Genomic DNA, 22,079 nt, shown 5'->3' on the forward strand with positions numbered 1-22,079 from the left:
TCATTAAAGTAGGTTCCAGCAACCTTCTTCATACGTTTTAGCCTCTAGTCCCTTAATCATCTTTGTTGTAAACTAGACATACTAGTTCCTGCGTCGTTCTTCGTATGTTTTAGCTTCTAGGCCCCTAAATGTGGTATAAAGGTAAAGGTTCCCCTCGCACAGATGTGCTAGTCGTTCCTGACTCTAAGGGATGATGCTCATCTCCGTTTCAAAGCCGAAGAGACAGCGCTGTCCGAAGACATCTCTGTGGTCATGTGGCTGGCATTACTAAATGCCAAAGGTGTCCAGAACGCTGTTCCCTTCCCACCAAAGGTGGTTCCTATTTTTCTACTTGCATTTTTGCATGCTTTCGAACTGCTAGGTTGGTGGAAACTTGAACAAGTCATGCGAGCTCACTCCGCTACGCGGCATTAGGGATTCGAACCGCTGAACTGCCGACCTTTTTGATCAACAAGCTCAGTGTCTTAGCCACTGAGCCCTAGATGTGGTATAGCCCCCACTCCCACCCGTCCTCCCACAAAAAATCCTCAATTAGCTGGCCAATGCAATAACAAAACCTGGTTGTATTTAAACCTCTCAAGCAAGAACAATCAAGTTCGTACTTAAGACTCACATCCTGATAAACTGAAAAGGAAATAGTGTTATGAGAGTGCTTTACTCTCCATAGGTAAAAAAAAAAAGAGCTGAGAAAGTGTTTGAGATGTCACTGTTAAAACTTGCAGAGCGAAGATTGCCATGCAATTCTATTCTCACTTTCAGCCCAAGCAACTGAGCTAAGATAGCAAGCTCTCTCTCTTTCAGCCTCAGTCAGACATGTTATAGAAATCTGAACATGAATATAATACAGGTAGCCTTCAACATGGGGCCACAATGGACCCCAAAAAATTCTGTTGCTAAGTGAGACGGTTGTTAAGTGAGTCTCACCCCACTTCGCAACCTGTCTTGCCTCCGTGAAATTAGTAACATGGCTGTAGTGTGACTCCAGCTTCCCCATTAACTTGTCAGAAGGTCGCAAAAGGGGGATCAGACGACACCGGGGACACTGCAACCGTCATAAATAGGAGGCGGTTGTGGCTAAGCATCTGAATTTTGATCACGTGACCATGGGGATACTGGAACGGCGTGACAACTGGTCATAAGTCGCTTTGTTCCGTCGTAAACGCAAATGGTCACTAAATGAAAGGTTGTAAGTCGAGGACTACCTGTATTCAAAATTCCATGTTTGATCTGGTTGTATTTGATATCCACCTGATCTGACTCCTTTGATTGGAAAAGTCGCGTGTGCCAAGAAGTTGGGGTCGCTGAACATGTCTTCTTCGTAGACCACAAAGCGTAGAAATGCTATGCTGGGGTCATAAATTTCAAATTTCACTTGCTCCTGGAGTACCCAAACTGGATTAAGGCCATTGTCATCTGTAAGAAAATGTATGTTGTGTTATATCCTTGAGTCCACACACTGGCTTGAAAATCTGAATACCAAATCAAGCACTGTGGTTCAGCCATTTATTCCAGCACTGGCACTAGCACTTAAGACTTACAGTATATCGCTTCACAGCCCTCTAAGCGATTTACTGAGTCAGCCTATTGCCCCCAACAATCTGGCTCCTCGTTTTACCAACTTCAAAAGGCTGGAAGGCTGAGTCAACCTTGAGCTGGTCAGGATTGAACTGCTGGCTGTGGACAGAGTTAGCCTGAAATACTGCATTCTAACCACTGGGAGGGAGGGAGGGAGGGAGGGGGAAGGAAGGAAAGGAAGGAAGGGTAAAAGCACTTATATACCAATCTTCACAGATTCTAGGTTGATCCCTTTTTGAACACCACCTCCATGTTCTGCGCGACTCCTTCTCTTACATCAATTAGAATTAGGAGAATTAAATGGAAAGATAAAACAAAGATGATGGGTGATGTGAGGGTAGGGATCTTCTCTACCCCGTGAGTCAACATGGCACCCCCACCCACAAAAGCTGAGTTTTCAAGCTCTTCCACATTGCCAGGAGTGTGGGGGACACACTTCACCACCAGCGGAAGAATATTCCAAAGGGCGGGGACCACAGCAAAAAGAGACTCTCGGATCCTACCAGCCGAATGTTTGTTAGTTATTTATTTCATTTATTTATAACCCACCTTTCTTATTTTATAAATAACTAGTTGATAACACAAAAAGAAAATAAATCATCCATCGTCTCTTGCCCGCTTCAATACTTTTAATTGCTATGCTTTAATAGAAAGAGAGGGAGAAGGGAAAGCAAATCAAAATGATTTTAAAAAATCATCTATCCATCGTCTCTTACCCACTACACTACTTTAATTGCTATCCTTTTTTTGACTTGCCTTCCACGTTCCCCTCTTAGATCTTCGTCTCTGTCTATGTTTGCTTCTTGGATGTTCAAACTAGATATTCCTTCCGCCTCTACCCTCTTCCACAGTGCAGTCCAACTTTTAAAGAGCAGCAAACAGTACTTACTCACAACAGTTGTCTTGAACTTGTTGTTGTCATATTCAGCCCCACAGATCTCCACCTCTACAAATGGGCGTGCAATGCTTCTGCCAGTCTTGGGAAGATGTCGGGCAGCAATGACCTGTTTCAAGGCAGCAGACAATATTCAAATTATTCCAAATCATACTGAATTACTGGTGCACCTATCCAGAAGCTGCTACTCAAACCAGATAATAATTTAACAGCTTCTTCCTCCAATTACCTAAGGCACAACTAGCTCAACAGCAAAGATTCAATCACATCCATTGATTCCAGTTTAGCTAAGCGCTGAAGCTGCTTGGGCTTTGTCAAAACCAGATTTTGTAATAATTTAAATTTATAATCACACCAAGCATTTGAATAATAGAGGTTATACTACTACTACCCTATAAAAGGCAGGATAAAAACTGTGGGGTCCTTGGTGATCTCTGAGCTTGGTGGTTTTCTTGCAGATGTTTCATTACCAAACTAGGTAACATCATCAGTGCTAGAAGAAAGTGAGGTTTCCTTGGTTTACCCCAATCAAGTCAGACATACAATCAGAAACAATAAGCAACAGCCTAATCAAGAAACTACCAAGAAGAAAACAACCCCACCAATAGTGACAGGGAAAGCCACTGATATATAAAATAAAAGCAAACTTGACTACCTTCTAACCAATGGTGTGATTCAATTTTTTTACTATTGGTTCTGTGGGTGTGGCTTGGTGTTCATGGCTGGTGGGCATGGCTTGGTGGGCGTGGCAGGGGAAGGATACTGCAAAATCCCCATTCCCTCCCGATCCACTGGGACTCGGGAGGCAGAGAATAGATGGTGGTAGGCCCAGTCAGAGGTGGCATTTACCGGTTCTCCGAACCACTCAAAATTTCCGCTACCGGTTCTCCAAAACTGCTCAGAACCTGCTGAATACCACCTCTGCTTCTAGCACTGATGATATTACCGAGTTGGGTAATGAAACATCTGCAAGAAAACCACAAGCTCAGAGAGCATCAGGGACCCCACAGTTCAAATCTGAGCTGCAAATGTTCTCTTCTAAGAAAAATTATTCAAGAAATCTAAGCAAGGAAACTTGCTTATGGCAAAGTATGCCATAGTAGTCAGAACAATCGCAGAATCTAATGAGGATGATTTTACAAAAAGCCAATTTTGGTTCAGCAAACATATAACTAGAAAGGTGACAATCAACTTGATGGCTGACATTTGAGCAGATCCTTGGAAAGTGTGGTGCTTTGATGACAGAGGCCCAATAAGTACAGTAATTCATAATTTGTTTGCCCACATCAGAGGTCAGCAACCCGGCTCTGAAGCTGCATGTGGTTCTTTCATCCCTCTGCTGTGGCTCCCTGTCCAGTCGGCACCACAATTTGGAAAGGAGCTTCCAGTTGGGGGGGGGGGAAGCAGGGCATGGCAAGGGGCGGGTTTTCCGGTCAGCTCCACAATTGATAGGGCTTTCATTTAGGACAGGTAGAAGAAAAAGGACACCGTGCTAGGAGGAGACTCTATGGTGGGGAAACCGGACTTGCGGTTGGCTCCAGAATTGAAAGGGGGGGCTTCCGGTTAGGACCTTTTTGGCTCTTTGGGTGTTTAAGGTTGCCGACCCCAGCCCACATGTTAAGACTAAAATTTGTTGCTATCTTGGGCATAAAAACCACAGGCTGTTGGCAGATACCACAAAAGCTCTTCCCTCAGCCCATGAAATGGCTCCAGTCCTTCAGCAGTATTTGCAGAAGCCCTAATCTAACAAAGGCTGCCAAGTATTAATTCAAAGGAAAACCTCTTATGGACACCCCCCTCCCTCCCCGTGTTCCTTGTCTGCCATTCATGGTGTGGGGGGGAAACATTTACCCGCACGGTCAAAATCATCTGCAGCTTCTTCTTGCATTCATTTGGCACGGGGTCATAGGCCTCATTTCTCATGCTTTCCGGCTGAAGCACGAAGCCAGTCCAACCGTTCAGTGAGAACAACGCTTGATTCATTTGCATGTATTTATCTGAGGAGAATATTTGGAACGGGGAGGTTGAAAAAAGGACATTAGTCAGACGGTTAGAGGGTTGACCAAGGGAAAGGATTGACGGAAAACAAAATCTCCTAAATAAAAAGGGGGTGGAGCTTTTCTACACCAACTTAGGACGAAAATGAGCAATGCGAAACAATTGAACAAGTATGGGGTACTTCCCAAGAAGATGCAGCCATCGTCCTTCTCAATGGAAATGAAAGAACTATAATAGGCAGGTAGTCGTCAACATGTGACAAGAAGAAGGACTGGAGCTCTGATCTCTAAATGAGGTGATCATTAAATAGTGCCAGATTTTAGGATTTTTTTTTTTGCTCTTGAAGCAAATCACTGCAATTATTAGGTGAATCACTGAATAAAAAACTATTAATGCTGGCAACTGAGAACTGTCAGGTTTGAATGCATCTGGGGATAAATCTGCACTTCCTTGTTTCCTGAAATATTACATTTCAGTGAAATATGACAAACGTCATTTGCCACTTACTGGAACTGTTAACAGTATGGTTTGGATTTTTAGAGAACTTTTTCTTTAGTTACAAATGGGTAACAAAATACATCAGCGATGTGGCAATAAAAAAACTACATATATGTATGTGTCGATGATTAAACGCTGAAGGAAAGAAAACCTTAATGATAATGAACATACGGGGAAAATCTATATACTGTAGTATAACATAGAATTAGTTCAGTCCTCAAAAAACCTGATTGTATAGAAGCCACAAAGAAACTGATCCAGCTTCTCATTTTAAGAAGATAATGACTTCAAAATTGGATAGAGAACATACAGCTTATATTTCATAGAAACACAAATTACTGAATTTTTCAGAGTATAAGATGCACTTTTCCCCCTAAAAGAGGGTGAAAATTTGGGTGCATCTTATACACCGAATATAGCCCCACCCACCCACCAGCCCCATCCTTTGGCCTCTGCCTCCCAGCAATTTGCCTCCTTGCAGCAAACAGCAAACAGCCTGTTTCATTTTTAGCTTCAGCACACAAGCTTGATTGTCGGTTGGATCGACCTCCCGACCATCAGCTGTTTCAGGCTGCAGGGATTGCCAATGCCTATTGCTGCCTCCGCACCCCCCCATTTTTGACCTCCGCACCCCATTTTTGGCCTCTCACGTTTCGGCCGCCAAGTATTGCGCCTCCGCATTTTTGCCTCCGCACCCATTTTTGCCTCTGTGTGCAACTTTTCGGCCTCCATGCGCCCCATTTCCGTCCATTCCGATTCCCTGCCATAGGCTATGGCAATCCCTGCAGCCTGAAACAGCTGATGGTCAGGAGGCTGATCCAACCAACAATCAGCTGCTTGTGCTAATCAGGCTGTGCTGCTGAAACAGGCTGTTTGCTGTTTGCTGCAAGGAGGCAAAGGCAGATTCCCCCCCCCCCCGTTTTCCTCCCAAAAGCTAGGTGCGTCTTATACTCCGAAAATTTCAAAACTAACAGATATTCAGCATTCTCCCTCCCTCCCTCCCCCCTCTCTCTCAACACTCAGTGGGATCAGTTTAGCAGGTTGCGAAGTGAATGAGAAGTTTGCCTTTTTGTTTTACCTGGTGTCTGGAAATTAAGCCACCATCTGCACCCCGCAAAACCAGAAGCGAAAAGGGTCATAATTTGAGGAATCCACTCTCTGCCCTTTGGGATAAATTCGAGTCAGTCCCTTCTGATTATACTTCAGGAGATCAGACGGTTTCTGCTTGACAATGCTTTCTGCTTTGGTTTCCACAAAAGAGCGAATTTCTTTGAAATCAGGATTATCTACAAAAAGAAGGTGCAGGAAAAAGCAATTTCATAAATATACAGTTACTTACTGCAGAGTTGCAATAGGAGACTCAGTTTATCCTAATGGCCAAAGCGCCAGGATAGTAAGTAGTAATGCTACTTTAGCCAGGAAAGTGTAAGAAGTGAGCACCCCCCCACTCTTAGGAAAATGAGATATTTTAGGAAATATTAAAATGGCAGAATATATCCCGCTAAAAGGGAGGCTGAAACTCATCCCACCACCACCTTTGTCAATGGGCCATTACGGTCTGAGCCAGTCTATTCTACATAACAAAGATCTACCTCCTTCAGGCAGAGCCATTAATAGGAATCCCAAAGCCCTTTCATTACATCATCACCCAGCAAAGCTCAACCAAGCCTGGGACTCAAAAGACAACCTACAAAGCTACCCTGCATGGCCCCATGGGAGTCTGACAACCAATCAGAACACAAGCTCAAATTCAAAGCCCAACAGAGGACATAAAACCCAGGCACCCTCAGCATCTCTGCTCTTTTTTGCCCAGGATCTCAAGCCTTGTGATCCTGTTCACCATCAAAATCTTCTTTCCAAGAAACGTCCATGAATCCAGTGTCTTTTCCCCCCACTTGGAACTGAACCCAGATGGATATTTCTTCCAACAACTGCTAGGTGGGTGACTTGGGGCCAATCACCAGGAGACTGTGAGCTCAAGTCCCAATTTAGGCATGAAAGCCCAGTGGGTGACTTTGGGCCAATCAACAGGAGATTGTGAGTTTGAGTCCCACCTTAGGCATGAAAACCAGGTGGGTGACTTTGGGCCAGCCCATCACTCTCAGCCCAACTCACTCCAGAGAAAGAATGTGAGTTAGATACGTTTGCTGCCTTCGGTTAAATTAAAATTAAATTGCAAAATTAATATGCTGGTGGCAGAAGTTTGCAAAATAGATCCCACCCTACATCGAGGCGGAAAAGAGACAGTGAGATGACTTCCAATGGCTTATGCAGCAATTTCCCCCTGCATCTCACTTCAAATAGGAAGAAATTGTGCCACGGATGTTTAGACATCATAGTTAGAAGGACCTTTCCAAAACCCTTAGGTTGCAGATCTCCCCGGTTTGCAAAATTGGAAAATATGCAAATATCAAAGAGTTTTTTTGAAGATCACCTCTCCTCTCTAAAAGCAACAAATATTGTTTTGGATTTAGCAAGCCAACCGTTGGGTTAAAATGGCTTACCAAGGTTGTCTTTGGTTTTGCTCGTTGGTATGCAATAGATCACCAAGTCAGATAACTCCATGGCAATTAACTGCTTCTTTTCCAAGTATCCTTTTAAAGTTTTCTGTTTTAAAATGTAATTAAAAAAGCGAAGTTTAGAGAGTATACATTAGATCATGACACCTAACAGGAAAAGAAACCTCACAAAATCATTCAGTGGACGTCAACTTTAGGCTGGATTCTACTGAAATCCTGTCACAAGATCTCCCAATATTTTAACTAATATCTCCGATTAAATCACACTGAACTTTTTTATCTTCTTTTTTTTTAAAAAAAGAACAACTCCCTGTCAATCATCCCAAAACATAAAAATGTTCCTACTATTTGATTTCCAGGTATCCTGATTAGTTTAACTGTCAGAAATGCCATGCTGCCCTTGTGGGATGAGAATGACAATTGGGGGTAAAAACTAATTTGGAATAATAGAGCAATTGAAGGACAGTTGTGTGATGTTGAACCATATACAGGTAATCCTCGACTTATAACCATTCGTTTAATGACTATTCATAGCTGTGGTGGTGCAGTGGTTAGTGTGCCGAACTGCAGGCTACGTCTGCTGACTGCCAGCTGATTGCAATCTGGCAGTTCGAATCTCACCAAGCTCAAGGTTGACTCAGCCTTCTGAGGTTGGTAAAATGAGGAGCCAAATTGTTGGGGGAAATATACTGGCTCTGTAAACTGCGTAGAGAGGGGCTGTAAAGCCCTGTGAAGTGGTGTATAAGTCTAAGTGCTATTGCTCTTCCTTCTTTCGATCATCTGTCCATCCATCCATGATGTGCAGTGGTTAAGAATGCAGTATTGCAGGTTAACTCTGCCCACTGACAGTTCAATCCTGACCGGCTCAAGGTTGACGCAGCCTTCCATCCTTTCAAGGTTGGTAAAATGAGGACCCAGATTGTTGGGGGCAAGAGGCTGACTCTGTAACTGCTTGGAGGGCTGTAAAGCACTGTGAAGCGGTATATAAGCCTAAGGCTATTGCTATTCAAACTTACATGAAAAAAGTGATTTGCAGCCAGTCCTCACACTTAAAACCGCTGCAGCATCCCCATGGTCATGTGATCAAAATTCAAACCCCTGGCAACCAGATGGTTGCATAATCCCGGGGTCATGTGATCATCTTTTACGACCTTCTCAGCTGGCTTCCAACAAGCAAAGTCAATGAGGGCTTTGAAGCCAGATTTGTGTAACGACCGTATGATTCATTTAATCTGCAATCATTCGCTTATCGACTGTGCCCCCCCCCAAAAAAAGGCCGCAAAATGAGGTGCGAGTTACTTAATGACCATGTTGTTTAGCCACAGAAATTCTAGCCCAAAATGTGGCCGTAAGTTGAGGATTACTTCTAAGGAAAATAAGTCTGCAAAGGAGAATCTCTACTCAGACTTTTGGTTAGTGGTGTAACTGGCTGGAAAACTGATCTTTGAGCCAAAAGACTAAACGCTTGAGCAATAATTTTACTAGTTTACTAACATAAACTAACAAAGCTCGGAGACTAAACTGAATGGGTGAGTAGTGCTTAGTGAGGGGCCAGAGTTCCTACTGTCAGGTTTCTAAATAGCATCCAAAAGTAAAGCAGAGTCTAAGGCAAAGTACTGCTCAAAGTTCCAATTTATGAAGAGAGCCATGTTGGCACATCTGGGAAACCTGAATCTGAAAGCTTCCCAGTTTTCCCCACCCAGTTGAAAGTTCAAGATCTTTCCCCCACACCCACAAGTCCACAAGTTCCACCCATCCAATTCCGGTCAGGTGCAGGGGTGCAGAAACAAAGGATGACCTTGGCTTTCTCGAAAGAATTTTGTTATGGCTACATAGCATCTCACTCCTTACAATCCCCCCCTCCCATTTTCCCACAATAGAAAATGCATAGCAGAATAATAGAAAGTGTGGCAGGCCTGAGATCCAAAAGACAAGATAGCTGCAGGCTTGACACCTACCTCTTCAACAGTTCTCCAGGTGATTTCTCTGATGCTCTGAAACCACTCAAACCATTCTTCTACCTTATCGGTGGCGAACTCAATGGGGGGGTCTTCAGGATTCTTGGGCTCCAGGACAAAGACGAAACTCCTCCCGTGGTTTCCTTGAGGCATTTTCACTGTTGAAAATGAGAAAAAATGTGGAATTTACTCCACATTCTTTTAGCCGAAGTGTTCTACAAGGCCTCTGGGCCTGCTTTATTAGGCCATGAAATTCCAACTGTATCTTTTCTATCGTGCCTTCAAAAGTTTCTTCATGGGGATTGCCTTTATTAGCTTGGAAAGCATTGTTCACCCTCTTGAACCGCAAACATGATAAGGAAAAGCTATGCTACTAGGGTAAATAGGTCAAAAATCTATGTAGAGGTGGAGTACAGAGAATACAGAATAACAGAGTTGAAAGGGACTTTGAAGGTCTTCTAATCCAACCACCTGCTCGAGCAGGAAACCCTACATTATTCTGGACAAATAGCTGTCCAATCTCTTCTTAAAAACTGATGGAACACCCATACCTTCTGGAAGTAAGTCGCTGATTAGAAATTTCTCTTTGGTTCTAGGTTGGATCTCTCTTTCATAAGCTAGTTAGAAGATAATCAATGGTATTGTCCTTACGAAGAACTTACATGAGGAAGAGGAGGAGGAGGAGGAAGGAGAAGGAGCGGGAGGAGAAGAAGAAGGAGGAGAAGAAGAAGAAGAGGAGGAAGATCCTAAGGTTTTCTATTAGAGCTACATTTTTTTCTTCCATGGCATCTACATTAATTCTAATTTAAGGAGCAAAAAATATTGGAGCCCAGCATCTACATACCCACTGTATATAAATCGAGATCCAGAATGCCCCGACATAATGATCCTAAAGGGTTGTCCTCAAAGATCTGGAAATAAAAGATTTGTATACCATTATAAAGGGTTTTTTTTTAAAAAAAAAACTTTCCTCTTCATAAGTAGGAGTACAATAAACAAACCCGATTCCCATCGGCATCCATTAAAATTCCAAAAGCAACATTTTAGAATAATAAATTCTCACCGTGAAATTTAATCACTGAGAAATTATTATCAATGTTTTTAACTTAAAGCTTTGGAGAAAAATTAGTAACATTTTTTTTCCTGTTAAATAGACAGCGGTGATAGGAAAGGTAGCACATATTTTGGATGGACATCTATTAATTTGTTAGTTGTAAGGTTTTTACCTTTCCCCCCACAAATTGTAATCTTAAAAAGAAAGTTTAAAAATTAAAAAGCTCAAATTAAGAAAGAAAAGAAAAAATACACCTTATATTTTATACTTATCAAGAGTTCCTGGCTTTCTACTATACAATTATTATTAATAGCATACAAAACAATAACATAATATATGTTATCCTAGTATAGGATAAGATTAGTAAAGTACAACAAAGAAAGAAATCTCTTTACTGCCCACCTTACCCATTAACCTGTAATTATTTCATTCTAGTGATTCTAACTGCATTGCATGGTTGTATAATCAAAATGCTACAGCTATAACGTTCTAGTTACTCAAATATTCATTGGCATTAAGATTTTACAGGTTTTTAAATAGCAAATGTATTTATTGCTTCTCCTGTTCTGTGAATGGATATTATTCCCTGCTTTTGGCAAACAAAGGGTATATGTCAATATTTTAATCAACACAAAAAGGTGTCCAAGCATAGAGGGATACAGAAATCTACGTGAAATTATTTTCACATAGAAAAGCATTAAGAATCATAGACAGATGTCTTATTTTATTCATATGTGGAACAAAGTTATGGAAGTAATTGTACAGGTAGAATCCAGATCCAGATTCCTAATCCTTTTAATGGATTAGGAACTTCAGCAATACATTTAACATGTAGATCAAAGGTGGTATTCAGCAGGTTCTGCCCAGTTCTGGAGAACACATAGCGGAAATTTTGAATAGTTTGGAGAACCGGTAAATACCACTCTGACTGGCCTCGCCCCCATCTATTCTTTGCCTCCCGAGTCCCAGCTCATCGGGAGGGAACGGGGATTTTGCAGTAACCTTCCCCTGGAGTGGGCATGGAATGGAGTATCCTTTCCCTGCCACACCCACCAAGCCACGCCCACAGAACGGGTAGTACAAAATTTTGAATCCCACCACTGATGTAGATCATAACAAAAATTCCTTACCTGATTCTCAAGTTCTTCCATGCTCTCTGATGACATGTCTTCAACATAATTGGATGGGAAATAATGCTGGACCTTATATCCATAATCACCTTTCCACCTAGTAACGAGGAGAAAGAACTAAGGAGTGGGATTTGAAAAATCAAAGTAACAACGCACAAATTATCAATCAAATGATAGCAGTATTCCAGTATTTGAGGGGCTGCCCCAAAAAAGAGAAGGTCAAATTATTTTCCAATGCACCAGAGGGTAGGACAAGAACCACTGGTTGGAAACTAATCAAAGAAAGAAGCAACCTGGAATTAAGGAGAAACTTCCTAACAGTGAGAACAATTAACCAGTGGAATAGCTTGCCTTCAGAAATCATGGGCACTCCTTCACTGGATGTTTTTAAGAAGAGACTGGACAATCACTTGTCTGAGATTGTATAGATTCTCCTGCTTGAGCAGGGGGCTGGACTAGAAGACCTCCAAGGCCCCTTCCAGCTCTCTTCTCTTCCCTTCCCCCCTCCCTTTCCATTCCATTCTATTCTTGTCTGGAATGGTATAGGGTCTCCTGCTTGAGCAGGGGGCTGGACTAGAAGACCTCCAAGGTCCCTTCCAGCTCTCTTCTCTTCCCCTTCCCCTTCCATTCCATTCTATTCATCAATTGCTTATTAGATTTAAATCTTTTAAAACTGCCCACCTCGGAAAAGCCTTGAAGGATGCTTTTAGCAATCATCACATCTAATCATAAAATAATATATGCAGCCTCTAAAACATACTGCTTGCTTCCAAGCAGAGATGAGATGTGCAATGTAATCGCAATAAACCAAGCATGAAAAATTTCTGGAGAAGATAATTAACCAGAAAAACACAATTTCAAAGTGGTTGCGATTAACGGATTTAGCACTTACAGGCTGTCACCCCCCAATTATTAAAGTCGCTTCAGTTCCTGTGAAACCGATTATAAATTGTGCCACCTACATTGATTTTAACTGTTCTTTACTTTAAAAGGCTTTGAAATCTGTGAAAACCAGAAGCTTATGTAATTTTAGATTGGACTACATCGAGTGGGCTGGTCGGGAGAAACAATAAAGAGGAAAATGAACAAAGGAAAGTGATTCTTATGTATGTCTTTGCAATAAAGGGTTAGAGTTAGGCTAACCTTTATCCTAACCCTTTTCATGATCCCCTTTTCATACTTTGCCTAAATACTTCTTCTCATTCTGCATAATGCCTAGGTATTAGAGTATTTAGAGTATTTATTAATACTTATAGGCCGCCCTTTTCCCTGAGGGGACTCAGGGCGGCTTACATAAAATGAGGGGAAGGGATATACAAACAATAACACATACAATACATAAAGTAAAATAATAAGCAACATTCATTCATCATTCGGGTGGGGGCAATTATCTTTGTCCCCAGGCCTGACAGGCTAGCCAGGTCTTAAGGGCTGTGCGGAAGGCCTGGACGGTGGTGAGGGTACGAATCTCCACGGGGAGATCGTTCCAATGCCTAAGAAAGTGTATAACATATTAAAATAACAGCAATATTTCATATTTTGCCTAACAACGTCATGCATTCTGAAGACGTTTCTAGGCATTCTATATAATGCCAGCTGTTTGCACATTGCTGGTAATGCATATAACAGTTTCAACAAAAGTAGGTCCCAAAAATGCTTTTCCAAAAGGCAACTTGACTTTCTTTGTTTTCCTTGAAGATGTTTCGCTTCTCATCCAAGAAGCTTCTGAAAAACTGAAGAACTGCAGAAGCTTCTTGGATGAGAAGCGAAACTGTCTTCAAGGAAAACGAAGTCCAGTTGCCTTTTGAAAAAGCACCTTTGGGACAAACATGATCTGGATGACTGAGAATCTCCACCAGAGGTGGTATTCAGCCAGTTCTGACAGGTTCTGGAGAACCGGTAGCGGAAATTTTGAGCAGTTCGGAGAACCGGCAAATAGGCTGGCCCCGCCCCTGTTGCCCCCCAGCTGATTTTCTTTTGTTGCCCTGAACAGGAGAATGGAGCTGGAAAGCAGGTTAGTGGGGTGAGGAGGGAATGAGAATTTTGCAGTAACCTTTCCCCTTCCTACTTACCTCCCTCCCTCCCTCCCTCCCTTTCTTCCTCCATCCATCCATGATGCACAGTGATTAAACTGCAGTATTGCAGGCTAATTCTGCCAACTGCCAGCAGTTCAATTCTGACTGGCTCGATATTGATTCAGTTTTCCATCCTTCTGAGGTTGGTAAAATGAGAACCCAGATTGTTGGGGGAAATAGGCTGACTCTGTAAACCATTTAGAGCAGATGTGGTATTTAGCCAGTTCTGACAGGTTCTGGAGACCCGGTAGCGGAAATTTTGAATAGTTCGGAGAACCGGAAAATAGGCTGGCGCCACCCTTGTTGCCTCCCAGCTGATCTTCTTTTGTTTGGGGGGGGGGAATGTGGATTTTGCAGTATCATTCCTTTGCCACGCTTATAAAGCCACACACACAAAGCCACACACACAAAGCCACACAAATACAAATAATAATAATAATACCTTAACAGTTCCTAGGTCCTTGGTTAGGGCTTGAGCTGTTGAGATACCAACCAGCCTCAAAGGCTGTGAATCTCACCAAAGATTAACCTAATCATCATCATCATCATCATCATCATCTAAATCTTACCAGCCACCACTTTCTTTGGAGACATTATGAATTAAGGCTCCTCGACAGAATGTCAGTTCATCATCTCTCTTAGCTTGATAGTCGTACAAGGCTTTAACCGTTCTCTGCGGCTTTGAGAAAGAAGTAATGGAAAAAACATTTCAAATACACAAGCCAGGTGAATTTTGACACAAGGTATGAATTATGTTGTTGACGTTTGAATGGAAAAATGATAGATGAAGCGTAATTAGCTCCCCATTCTTTTTGCTAAGATCAAGATGAATGTCACTCACCACAGAAGGTGTTATTTCGGTGGGCTCCACATACATCTTGACTTCATATAAAGAGTTAGGATCTTTCTCCTAAATGGAAAATCAAAATAAAATGAAATTACCATCAACATCTTGAGTCTTCAGTATATTACCTACTTTAACATACAGCAACTAAATACCAGAAAATCTACTGGATTTTCCCTTTCTCCCCACTTCTGAGATTCACCCTGACCCCAAAAAGTCCAGTGTTACTTGAGCAAAATTTTCGGGGATCTTTTTTGATATTTGAGCTAGTTAGAAAAGAGAAATTATGACTGATAATTTCATTGTGTTTAAGATCTAGATCTCTTTTCTTCTTAGTCTTCTGCTCAAAAAAGTACCTGACTTTATACTCAGAGTCATGTTGTCTAGTTGCCACCATAAACTGAAGCCATAAAGTGATTGTTGTGTTGTTTGATGGCAGCCACGGTGATATATAACACAAGAGAATTTTAACAATCCAAGATAGAATCAGTCAATCATTCCCACACATTTATTTCTCATACAGCCAGAAAAGATTTTGCTATGGCTTATTTTTACCTGCTTGGGGTATAAAATGATGGAGTCTTTTAATCAGAATCTGAGGTTGGCTGAATTGAAATCTCCATTTTTCAATCTTGTGCTCTCAAAGTAAGTGAATACATTATTTTAAGGACTGTTCTAAAGTGGTGAATTGCAACTAAAGAATGCTGTGTGTTTATGGCAGCTTTAAGGGATTCCTGCCTCATATTAAAAGATCAATAATTTTACTACTTGCATGAGTACCTTGGCTGCATGTCTTCCTATAAATATGCTATGCTCTTAAAAACTATTATTGATTTTACAATAATTATTTTAGCATTGTTCATTTAACTTTATTTACAACTTGTTGATAATCTGGCGTTGTCCAGGTATTTATTTATAGGGGGAAAATGTCTGGACCAAATGTAATTTCTAATGTTGGATTTTCCCCCTTACCAGAGAGAGCCCCCTTGTGGAGTACTGGGAAGCTGTTATCAAGGCAACTCCACTGGACTGTACAGTAGAAGCCATTTTATGGCAATACAGTAGAATCCATTTTATGGCACAACAGGCTGAATCTTAACAAAACATACACCAAGGGATGCTAGGGGTGTCTTACCCCCACAGTATTTGTTTCCAGAGCGTAAGTCATCTGTGTACCAGGTTTGATTGAAATTGCTTGAGGCGTTCCAGAGTTATGCTGGAACATACACACACCCAGCCATTTTTATAGATACAATAAAGAGACAATATCCCTTAATTAGAGAGATTAATTATCTAGGAACGTAGAAGTTAGAAAGAAATCATTATGCCTGTTTGGTACATAATATTAGTAAGATGATTTTTTTTTCCTAGCAGGATCAAAATTGGTTCCTATATTACTTCAATACTGATGGTTTTTGGAGGGCATCAACTTTTTCATTGCCAACGTATTTTGTGATTATGTGTATTTCATCAATTTTCAAAGTGCAAAGGATTTGCCAGGAGCCTGCTTTGTTTAGTAATTAAGGTATTAGTCTAGAAACCAGGAGACCGTGAATTCTAGTCCTGTTTTGGGCACAAAGTCAACTGGGAGACCTTGGGCCAATCACTCTCTCTCAGCCCTAAGGTGGGGTAAAAACTTCCAAAAGGCTCTGCCAACATCGTATATGGCAGTGTTTCTCAACCTTGGTGACTTTAAGTCCTGTGGACTTCAACTCCCAGAATACCCCAGCCAGCATAGCATAGCTGGCTGGGGAATTCTGGGGGTTGAAGTCCACAGGACTTAAAGTCGCCAAGGTTGAGAAACACTGGTATATGGTAACCATGATAAGGTTATTATATGGAAAAAGTTGGAAAATCAACAAAATACCTTCAAGGGAGGGCAACCTTATTATTACAATGGATGATAAAATTAACCGAACTTGCAGAAATGGTGAAATTGACTTGTTTGGGCAGAGAACAAAAGCCACAATGATATTTTTTTTTCCCATTGAAAGACTGAAAATCCTACGCAGATGTTTTGTTGAAAGAAGAAAGGATCAAATGGATGATTTCAGGATTCGGGGATTAAAAAGGGCCAAAGAGGAATGGGGGAAAAATAAGATGATAATTAAAGGTAAAAATTCCCCTTGCATGTATGTGCTAGTTGTTCCCGACTAGGGAGTGGTGCTCATCTCCGTTTCAAAGCTGAAGAGCCAGCGCTGTCCGTAGATATCTCGGTGGTCATGTGACTGGCATGATTAAATGTCGAAAGCGCATGGAGTGCTGTTACCTTCCCACTACCTTCTCTATTTTTCTACTTGCATTTTTTGACGTGTTTTCGAACTGCTAGGTTGGCCGAAGCTGGGACAAGTAACGGGAGCTCACCCCGTTACGCAGCGCTAGGGATTCGAACCGCTGAACTGCCGACCTTCTGATCGACAAGCTCAGTGTCTTAGCCCCTGAGCCACCTTAAGGTAGTTCCATAGGTAGCTTTTAGCACCCTCCTTAAAAAGAGACCTACCATGCTGTAACGCTCCAGAAGTTCCTCTGTCACCGGATATCGCAGCCTCATCTTCCTGTACAAGGGGTGCTTCTCATAGTAGTTCACCAGCTCCACCAAACTCTCAAAGTAAGCAGAGGTTCCCAAGACAAAGAGGCGGCCTTCTTGCTTAATTCGACAATGCTTCACTTTTCCCTCGGCTCTGCAGAAGAACAAGCAATGGGCTTCTTTTTAAAGCAATCTAATGCATGAGCAGGAACGGCCCTCAGAATTCCAGATTGTGCCAGGCCTGGAAGCCATCTTTTGCCTTGGGCATCCCGGCCTGCCACATTTACCGCTGTGGGAAACTGGGAGGGGGGGGGGTTATATGGAATATGGGAGATATATAGTCTCAATAACATTCCTTTCTCAGAGAGTCACGGGGGTCTTGCCTTGCACTTGGAGTGGTGTGACTGGGAGGCATCTCCAGTTGAGACGGTGCATGATTTCTCGTGTGATGGACATGTGGGTGCTGGGCAGGGACTTGGGCTTTCGTTTGGGTGGGGAAAACCTGGAAGCTTTCAGATTCGGGTTTTTCCAGATGTTGCAATATGACACTTCTAATAAAATGGAACTTTGAGGAACTGAAAGCCTCGGAGTCTTCTTTCGTTGGGGGTCTTACTTGGAACCTTAGATTATTTATTTAATTAATTTATACCCCGCCCTTTATTATTTTTTACAAGTAACTGAAGAAGGCAGAGAAGATCCAACACGCCTTCCTCTTTCCATTTTTTTCCTACAACAATTTTGTGTGATGGGTTGTGGAGAGAGAGAGAGGGAGGGAGGGAGGGGGGGAGGGGGAGAGAGAGGGGAGGGGGGAGAGAGAGGGAGAGAGAGACTGGCCCAAAGTCACCCAGGTGCATGGTTGCATGGTTAAGACAGGACTAGAACTCACTGTCTCCTGGCCCCTAGTCAACCAACAGACTTGCACAGCTAAGGCAGGACTTGAACTCACAGCCTCCCACTTTCTAGCCTGGTGCCTTAACCAATAGACCAAACTGGCTTTCTGTTTAGCTGAGCCTTTGCAAACAGAGATGATTGTTTATGGATGACTCCATTTCCTGGCATCCACAGGTGAAGAAGCCTAAAATATTTGCAAAGGGAGTTTTAGAGGATCTGTTGACCCTTTGAGGTAGACCAGACAAGAACCACAACCATGAGTACCAACACTATCCTTATTGTAAGGTTACGTTAACAGAGTCTTGAAAGTCTGAAAGATCTTCTCTTTACTTTTCAGAAAACTACAGACAGTCCCTTCTGAGACATCCTATGTCCTTTTTCCTTCTGTGGGCTGGGCACCATTTGTGTGACAGTTGTCTAGGTTGACTCTTTCCCTGCCCTTCAAGGTCATTCTCACAGGCCATTATAAGATCTTCTTGTCTGAAAATGTTTCCATTCTCCTGGCTGTTCACTTAGCCTCCAAACCCTTTCCTACCACACTAGATAATAGGATTCATCCTTCTTCTTGTCCTACTGGCAGTTGGGACAACCTGGATAATAATTAGCCATGTTTCTCAAGTTCCAGCTTAACAGGTTTGGACTGAATTAGATGAAAAAGAAGTAGTTGAGGCATGGTGGTGCAGTGGTCAGAATGCAGTATTGCCTGACCTGCTCAAGGCTGACTCAGCCTTCCATCCTTCCGAGGTGGGTAAAATGAGGACCCAGATTGTTGGGGGCAAGAGGCTGGCTCAGTAAACCGCTTAGAGAGGGCTGTAAAGCACTATGAAGCGGCATATAAGTCTAAATGCTATTGCTTGTTGCTATGTTATGGTATCCATGCCATGGTGGCAGAGTGGTTAGAATGCAGTACTGCAGACTAATTTTGCCAATTGCCAGCAGTTCAATTCTGATTCTGTAAACTGCTTAGACAGGGCTGTAAATGCACTGTGAAGCGGTATATAACTCTAAGTGCTATTGCTATTTTTATTTTTAGAAGAGAGAGGATCTGCTGGGCTTAACCTGAGACTTATCCATCTCTGCAACTTTGAGGGCTGATTAAAGACATTCAAGAACCCATGAAACCCAAGAACCCATGAAACATGACACCATTGTCATCTGATTAATCTAACAAAGTCAAGCAGGCTCTTTTGAAGCGTATGCAGTAATAGGTGAATTAATGCTTCAGATACCACAAGATTCTCCATTGTCTGATTTTTTTTCTGTGAAGTCAACCACAATGCCCTTCCGAAAATTCATCTAATCGTTATCCCGTGCGTCTTATTCTTACCTGAAAGTTATGGCATAGGAATCCGGTTCATCTCTCTTTCTAATCAGGAAAGCTCCGTCCCTTGGAATCCGCATCAGCATGTCTTCCGCTTCTCCGCGACTCAGGTTGCTGTAATACCAACTAAGAGAGGAGAAAAGGTGATTGCAGTTTCAAAAAACTTAATCTCATGAAGATGCAGCTTCGGGGTGAAAGGAAGACAGTATTCCTTCTTTCTGCAATCAACAAGGTACTCTTGAATGTGGATACTGCTGGGGGTTTCCCTTCCTGCCGTCTAAATCCAGTCGTTTAGATTTTCAAACCAGGAAAAAAAAAACATAGGATAGATTAGCGAAGGTAAGGGAATAAGAAATGATACTAAATGATATGTGGGTTTGTGGAAATACCACCCCAAGAAAACATAAACTGAGATTTGAAAGAGACATCTATAATAACAGAAAAAGAAAGGAGAGAAGAAGGAGATAACGGGAGGAAGAGGAGGGAAGGAAGAAAGAGGGAAGGAGAGGAAGGAAGGAGAGAAAGAGAAGGAGAGAGGTAGGAAGGGGAAGGGAGTAGGAGTAGGAGAAAGGGAAGGGAAGAAGGAAGGGGAAGGAGAGGAGGAAGGGAGGAAGTAGAGAAGGGAGGGAGAAAAGAAAGGGAAAATAAGGTGATGTTACAACAGGCAGAAGGGATGGTAAATAAAGCAACCCAAACTGTATATTCTAACCTATTCAATGAATAACAAATGTATAAGAGTGACAAATGTAAAGAAGAATAACAATTATGTGAACGTATAGTTACAATGGTATGTGAGAGAATTTTAAAAAATGGGAAAAAAAGATTTCCAAACCAGTGGTCAAATATAAGTAGGAAGCTCGTACAAAGATAAGGTTTGCCTACCATAGTGATGGCTAACTTTTTTCTTGTTGTGTGCCGAAAGCATGCATGTGCATGAGCTAGCGCATGTGCCTACACTCATAATACAATGTGCGCGTGACACCCACTCACCCTGTGTGCCCTGCCCCCCACACATGCACAGACACACCCCACTGTTTTGGGCCTAGCATGCCTCCCTGCAGCCTCCAGGGACCAAAAATGGTCTCCTGCATGTGCAGCAGAAACCCGAAAATCAGCTGGCCAGCGGGAAGCGCACACACATGCGCAGTGGAGCTGAGCTAGCGCGACAGCTCGCATGCCCACAGAGAGGGCTCCACATGCTACCTGTAGGTTCGCCATCGCGAGCCTCCCAGTTCAATTCCAGCTTAACTGAAGACAAAGAAACAACTTCACCAAAACCTACCCCCTTAAACCTAATTTCAAAGGTGTAGACGGAAAAATCCTAAGAGTTAATCTGGAGCAGTTTCAGAGGTGAAGACAGAAGAAGCACTCAACCCATCCAGAAGCCCATTCCACTGTGGTTTCAAAAGGAAAGAAAGTAAAGCGAGAGAATCCCGCTCAATTAACGTCTCCCCATTCTCTCTTGGCCAAGTGATTATCTTAAAGAACTTGTTCCTAGAAAGTTTGCAGCTCTTTCCAGGCTCCTGAGGTTAAAGCTGCACAGTCGAGGCATAAGTCATCACTGCGGTCAGTTCAGCTGACTTTCCCTGTTGTCTTAAATCAAATTCTCCATCAGCCACCGTAGCAAAGACCAAACGGAAAGCTTCAGTATTAAAAATAGCATTTCACCCCCCCCTGGAATTTCCTCTTGGTTCCACGTACTTCTTAGATTCGTGAGGTTTGGGATTCGGGACGGCATCAGTCAAACGCAGCTCAAACTCAGCACACCGTAAATGGGCTTCTTTGTAATGCTGGATGAGGTCAGAAATGCTGTCGAAGGTGAGGTTATTGGTCAGGTAATATTGATGCTGTCCCCATCTGTAGAGGAGCGGATGTGGCAATGCTGGACTCTACCCGATCGCCTAGGACGAACGAGGAAAAGAGAATGTTACGTTTTTTTTAAAAAAGAACCCTCGTTCTTCTTTTAATTTGGGAATTGCAACTGTTTGCATCAAGAAAAGAGAAAGAAGATGGAAGGAAACTGGGTCAACTCAATTATAGGTAAAGGTTCCCCTGGCACATATGTGCTAATCATTCCCGACTTTTAAGGGGCTGTGCTCATCTCCGTTTCAAAGCCGAAGAGCCAGTGCTGTCCAAAGACATCCCCGTGGTCATGTGGCCAGTATGACTAAATGCCGAAGGCGCATGGAGCGCTGTTGCCTTCCCACCAACCTTTTTTGTGGAGATTGTTAAGCAAACCATGATTTGCTTATGGGCTCCTTTTGGCCAAAACAAAACAAAAAACCAGAAGAAAATTGGTATTTTCAGCAAAACGTAGGCTGGTTGTTTGAGTTGAAGTCTAGACTTCTTAAGATTGAAAAGCCACGGCTTTAAAGTGTTTTACTTCCTTAGATTTGCTTCGAAGACAGCCAAAACCTAAGAACAAATTCAGGAAACAGCTTGCTTAGTCCCTACACAATTGACCCATCTGAATCAGGATGTTTGTTTTTCCACTTCCAATTATGTATAACCTTTCATAAAAGGTTGACAAAAGGAGCAGAATCTGGGACCGTTTGTGGATTACATTGAGCCCGATTCAGCCTCACAACACAACACTGCGCAACAACAGTAATTTTAGTACTGCCAACCCTGAAGCTGACCTGGCCAAAGCCATTTTGGACTTCAGTGTTGCCACACTGGAGTTGAAGGTTAAGGATGGGGGAGTAGAGATAGCTGGGGTTTTGTAGCCAAAATAAAACTCTTTCTCCTGGGAACCAAGGACATTCTCACACCTGGTTAGAGAGGAGGAGTGAAG

General features: G+C 42.5%; 1 protein-coding gene across 1 annotated transcript in view; it reads right to left on the bottom strand.

The window, feature by feature from the left end:
• Positions 1 to 22,079, bottom strand: part of PLCG2 (phospholipase C gamma 2) — a 96,493-nt gene that overhangs the window by 5,537 nt on the left and 68,877 nt on the right. The window contains 15 exon segments of the mRNA XM_032230806.1: positions 1,249 to 1,413; positions 2,465 to 2,579; positions 4,322 to 4,467; positions 6,045 to 6,064; positions 6,066 to 6,252; positions 7,471 to 7,573; positions 9,444 to 9,601; positions 10,288 to 10,354; positions 11,628 to 11,724; positions 14,272 to 14,381; positions 14,544 to 14,612; positions 17,047 to 17,227; positions 19,292 to 19,411; positions 20,987 to 21,128; positions 21,131 to 21,186. Coding sequence (XP_032086697.1) covers positions 1,249 to 1,413; positions 2,465 to 2,579; positions 4,322 to 4,467; positions 6,045 to 6,064; positions 6,066 to 6,252; positions 7,471 to 7,573; positions 9,444 to 9,601; positions 10,288 to 10,354; positions 11,628 to 11,724; positions 14,272 to 14,381; positions 14,544 to 14,612; positions 17,047 to 17,227; positions 19,292 to 19,411; positions 20,987 to 21,128; positions 21,131 to 21,186 — 1,736 coding nt within the window.

This window comes from Thamnophis elegans, chromosome 14 (assembly GCF_009769535.1).
Source record: "Thamnophis elegans isolate rThaEle1 chromosome 14, rThaEle1.pri, whole genome shotgun sequence".
Taxonomy (NCBI): domain Eukaryota; kingdom Metazoa; phylum Chordata; class Lepidosauria; order Squamata; family Colubridae; genus Thamnophis; species Thamnophis elegans.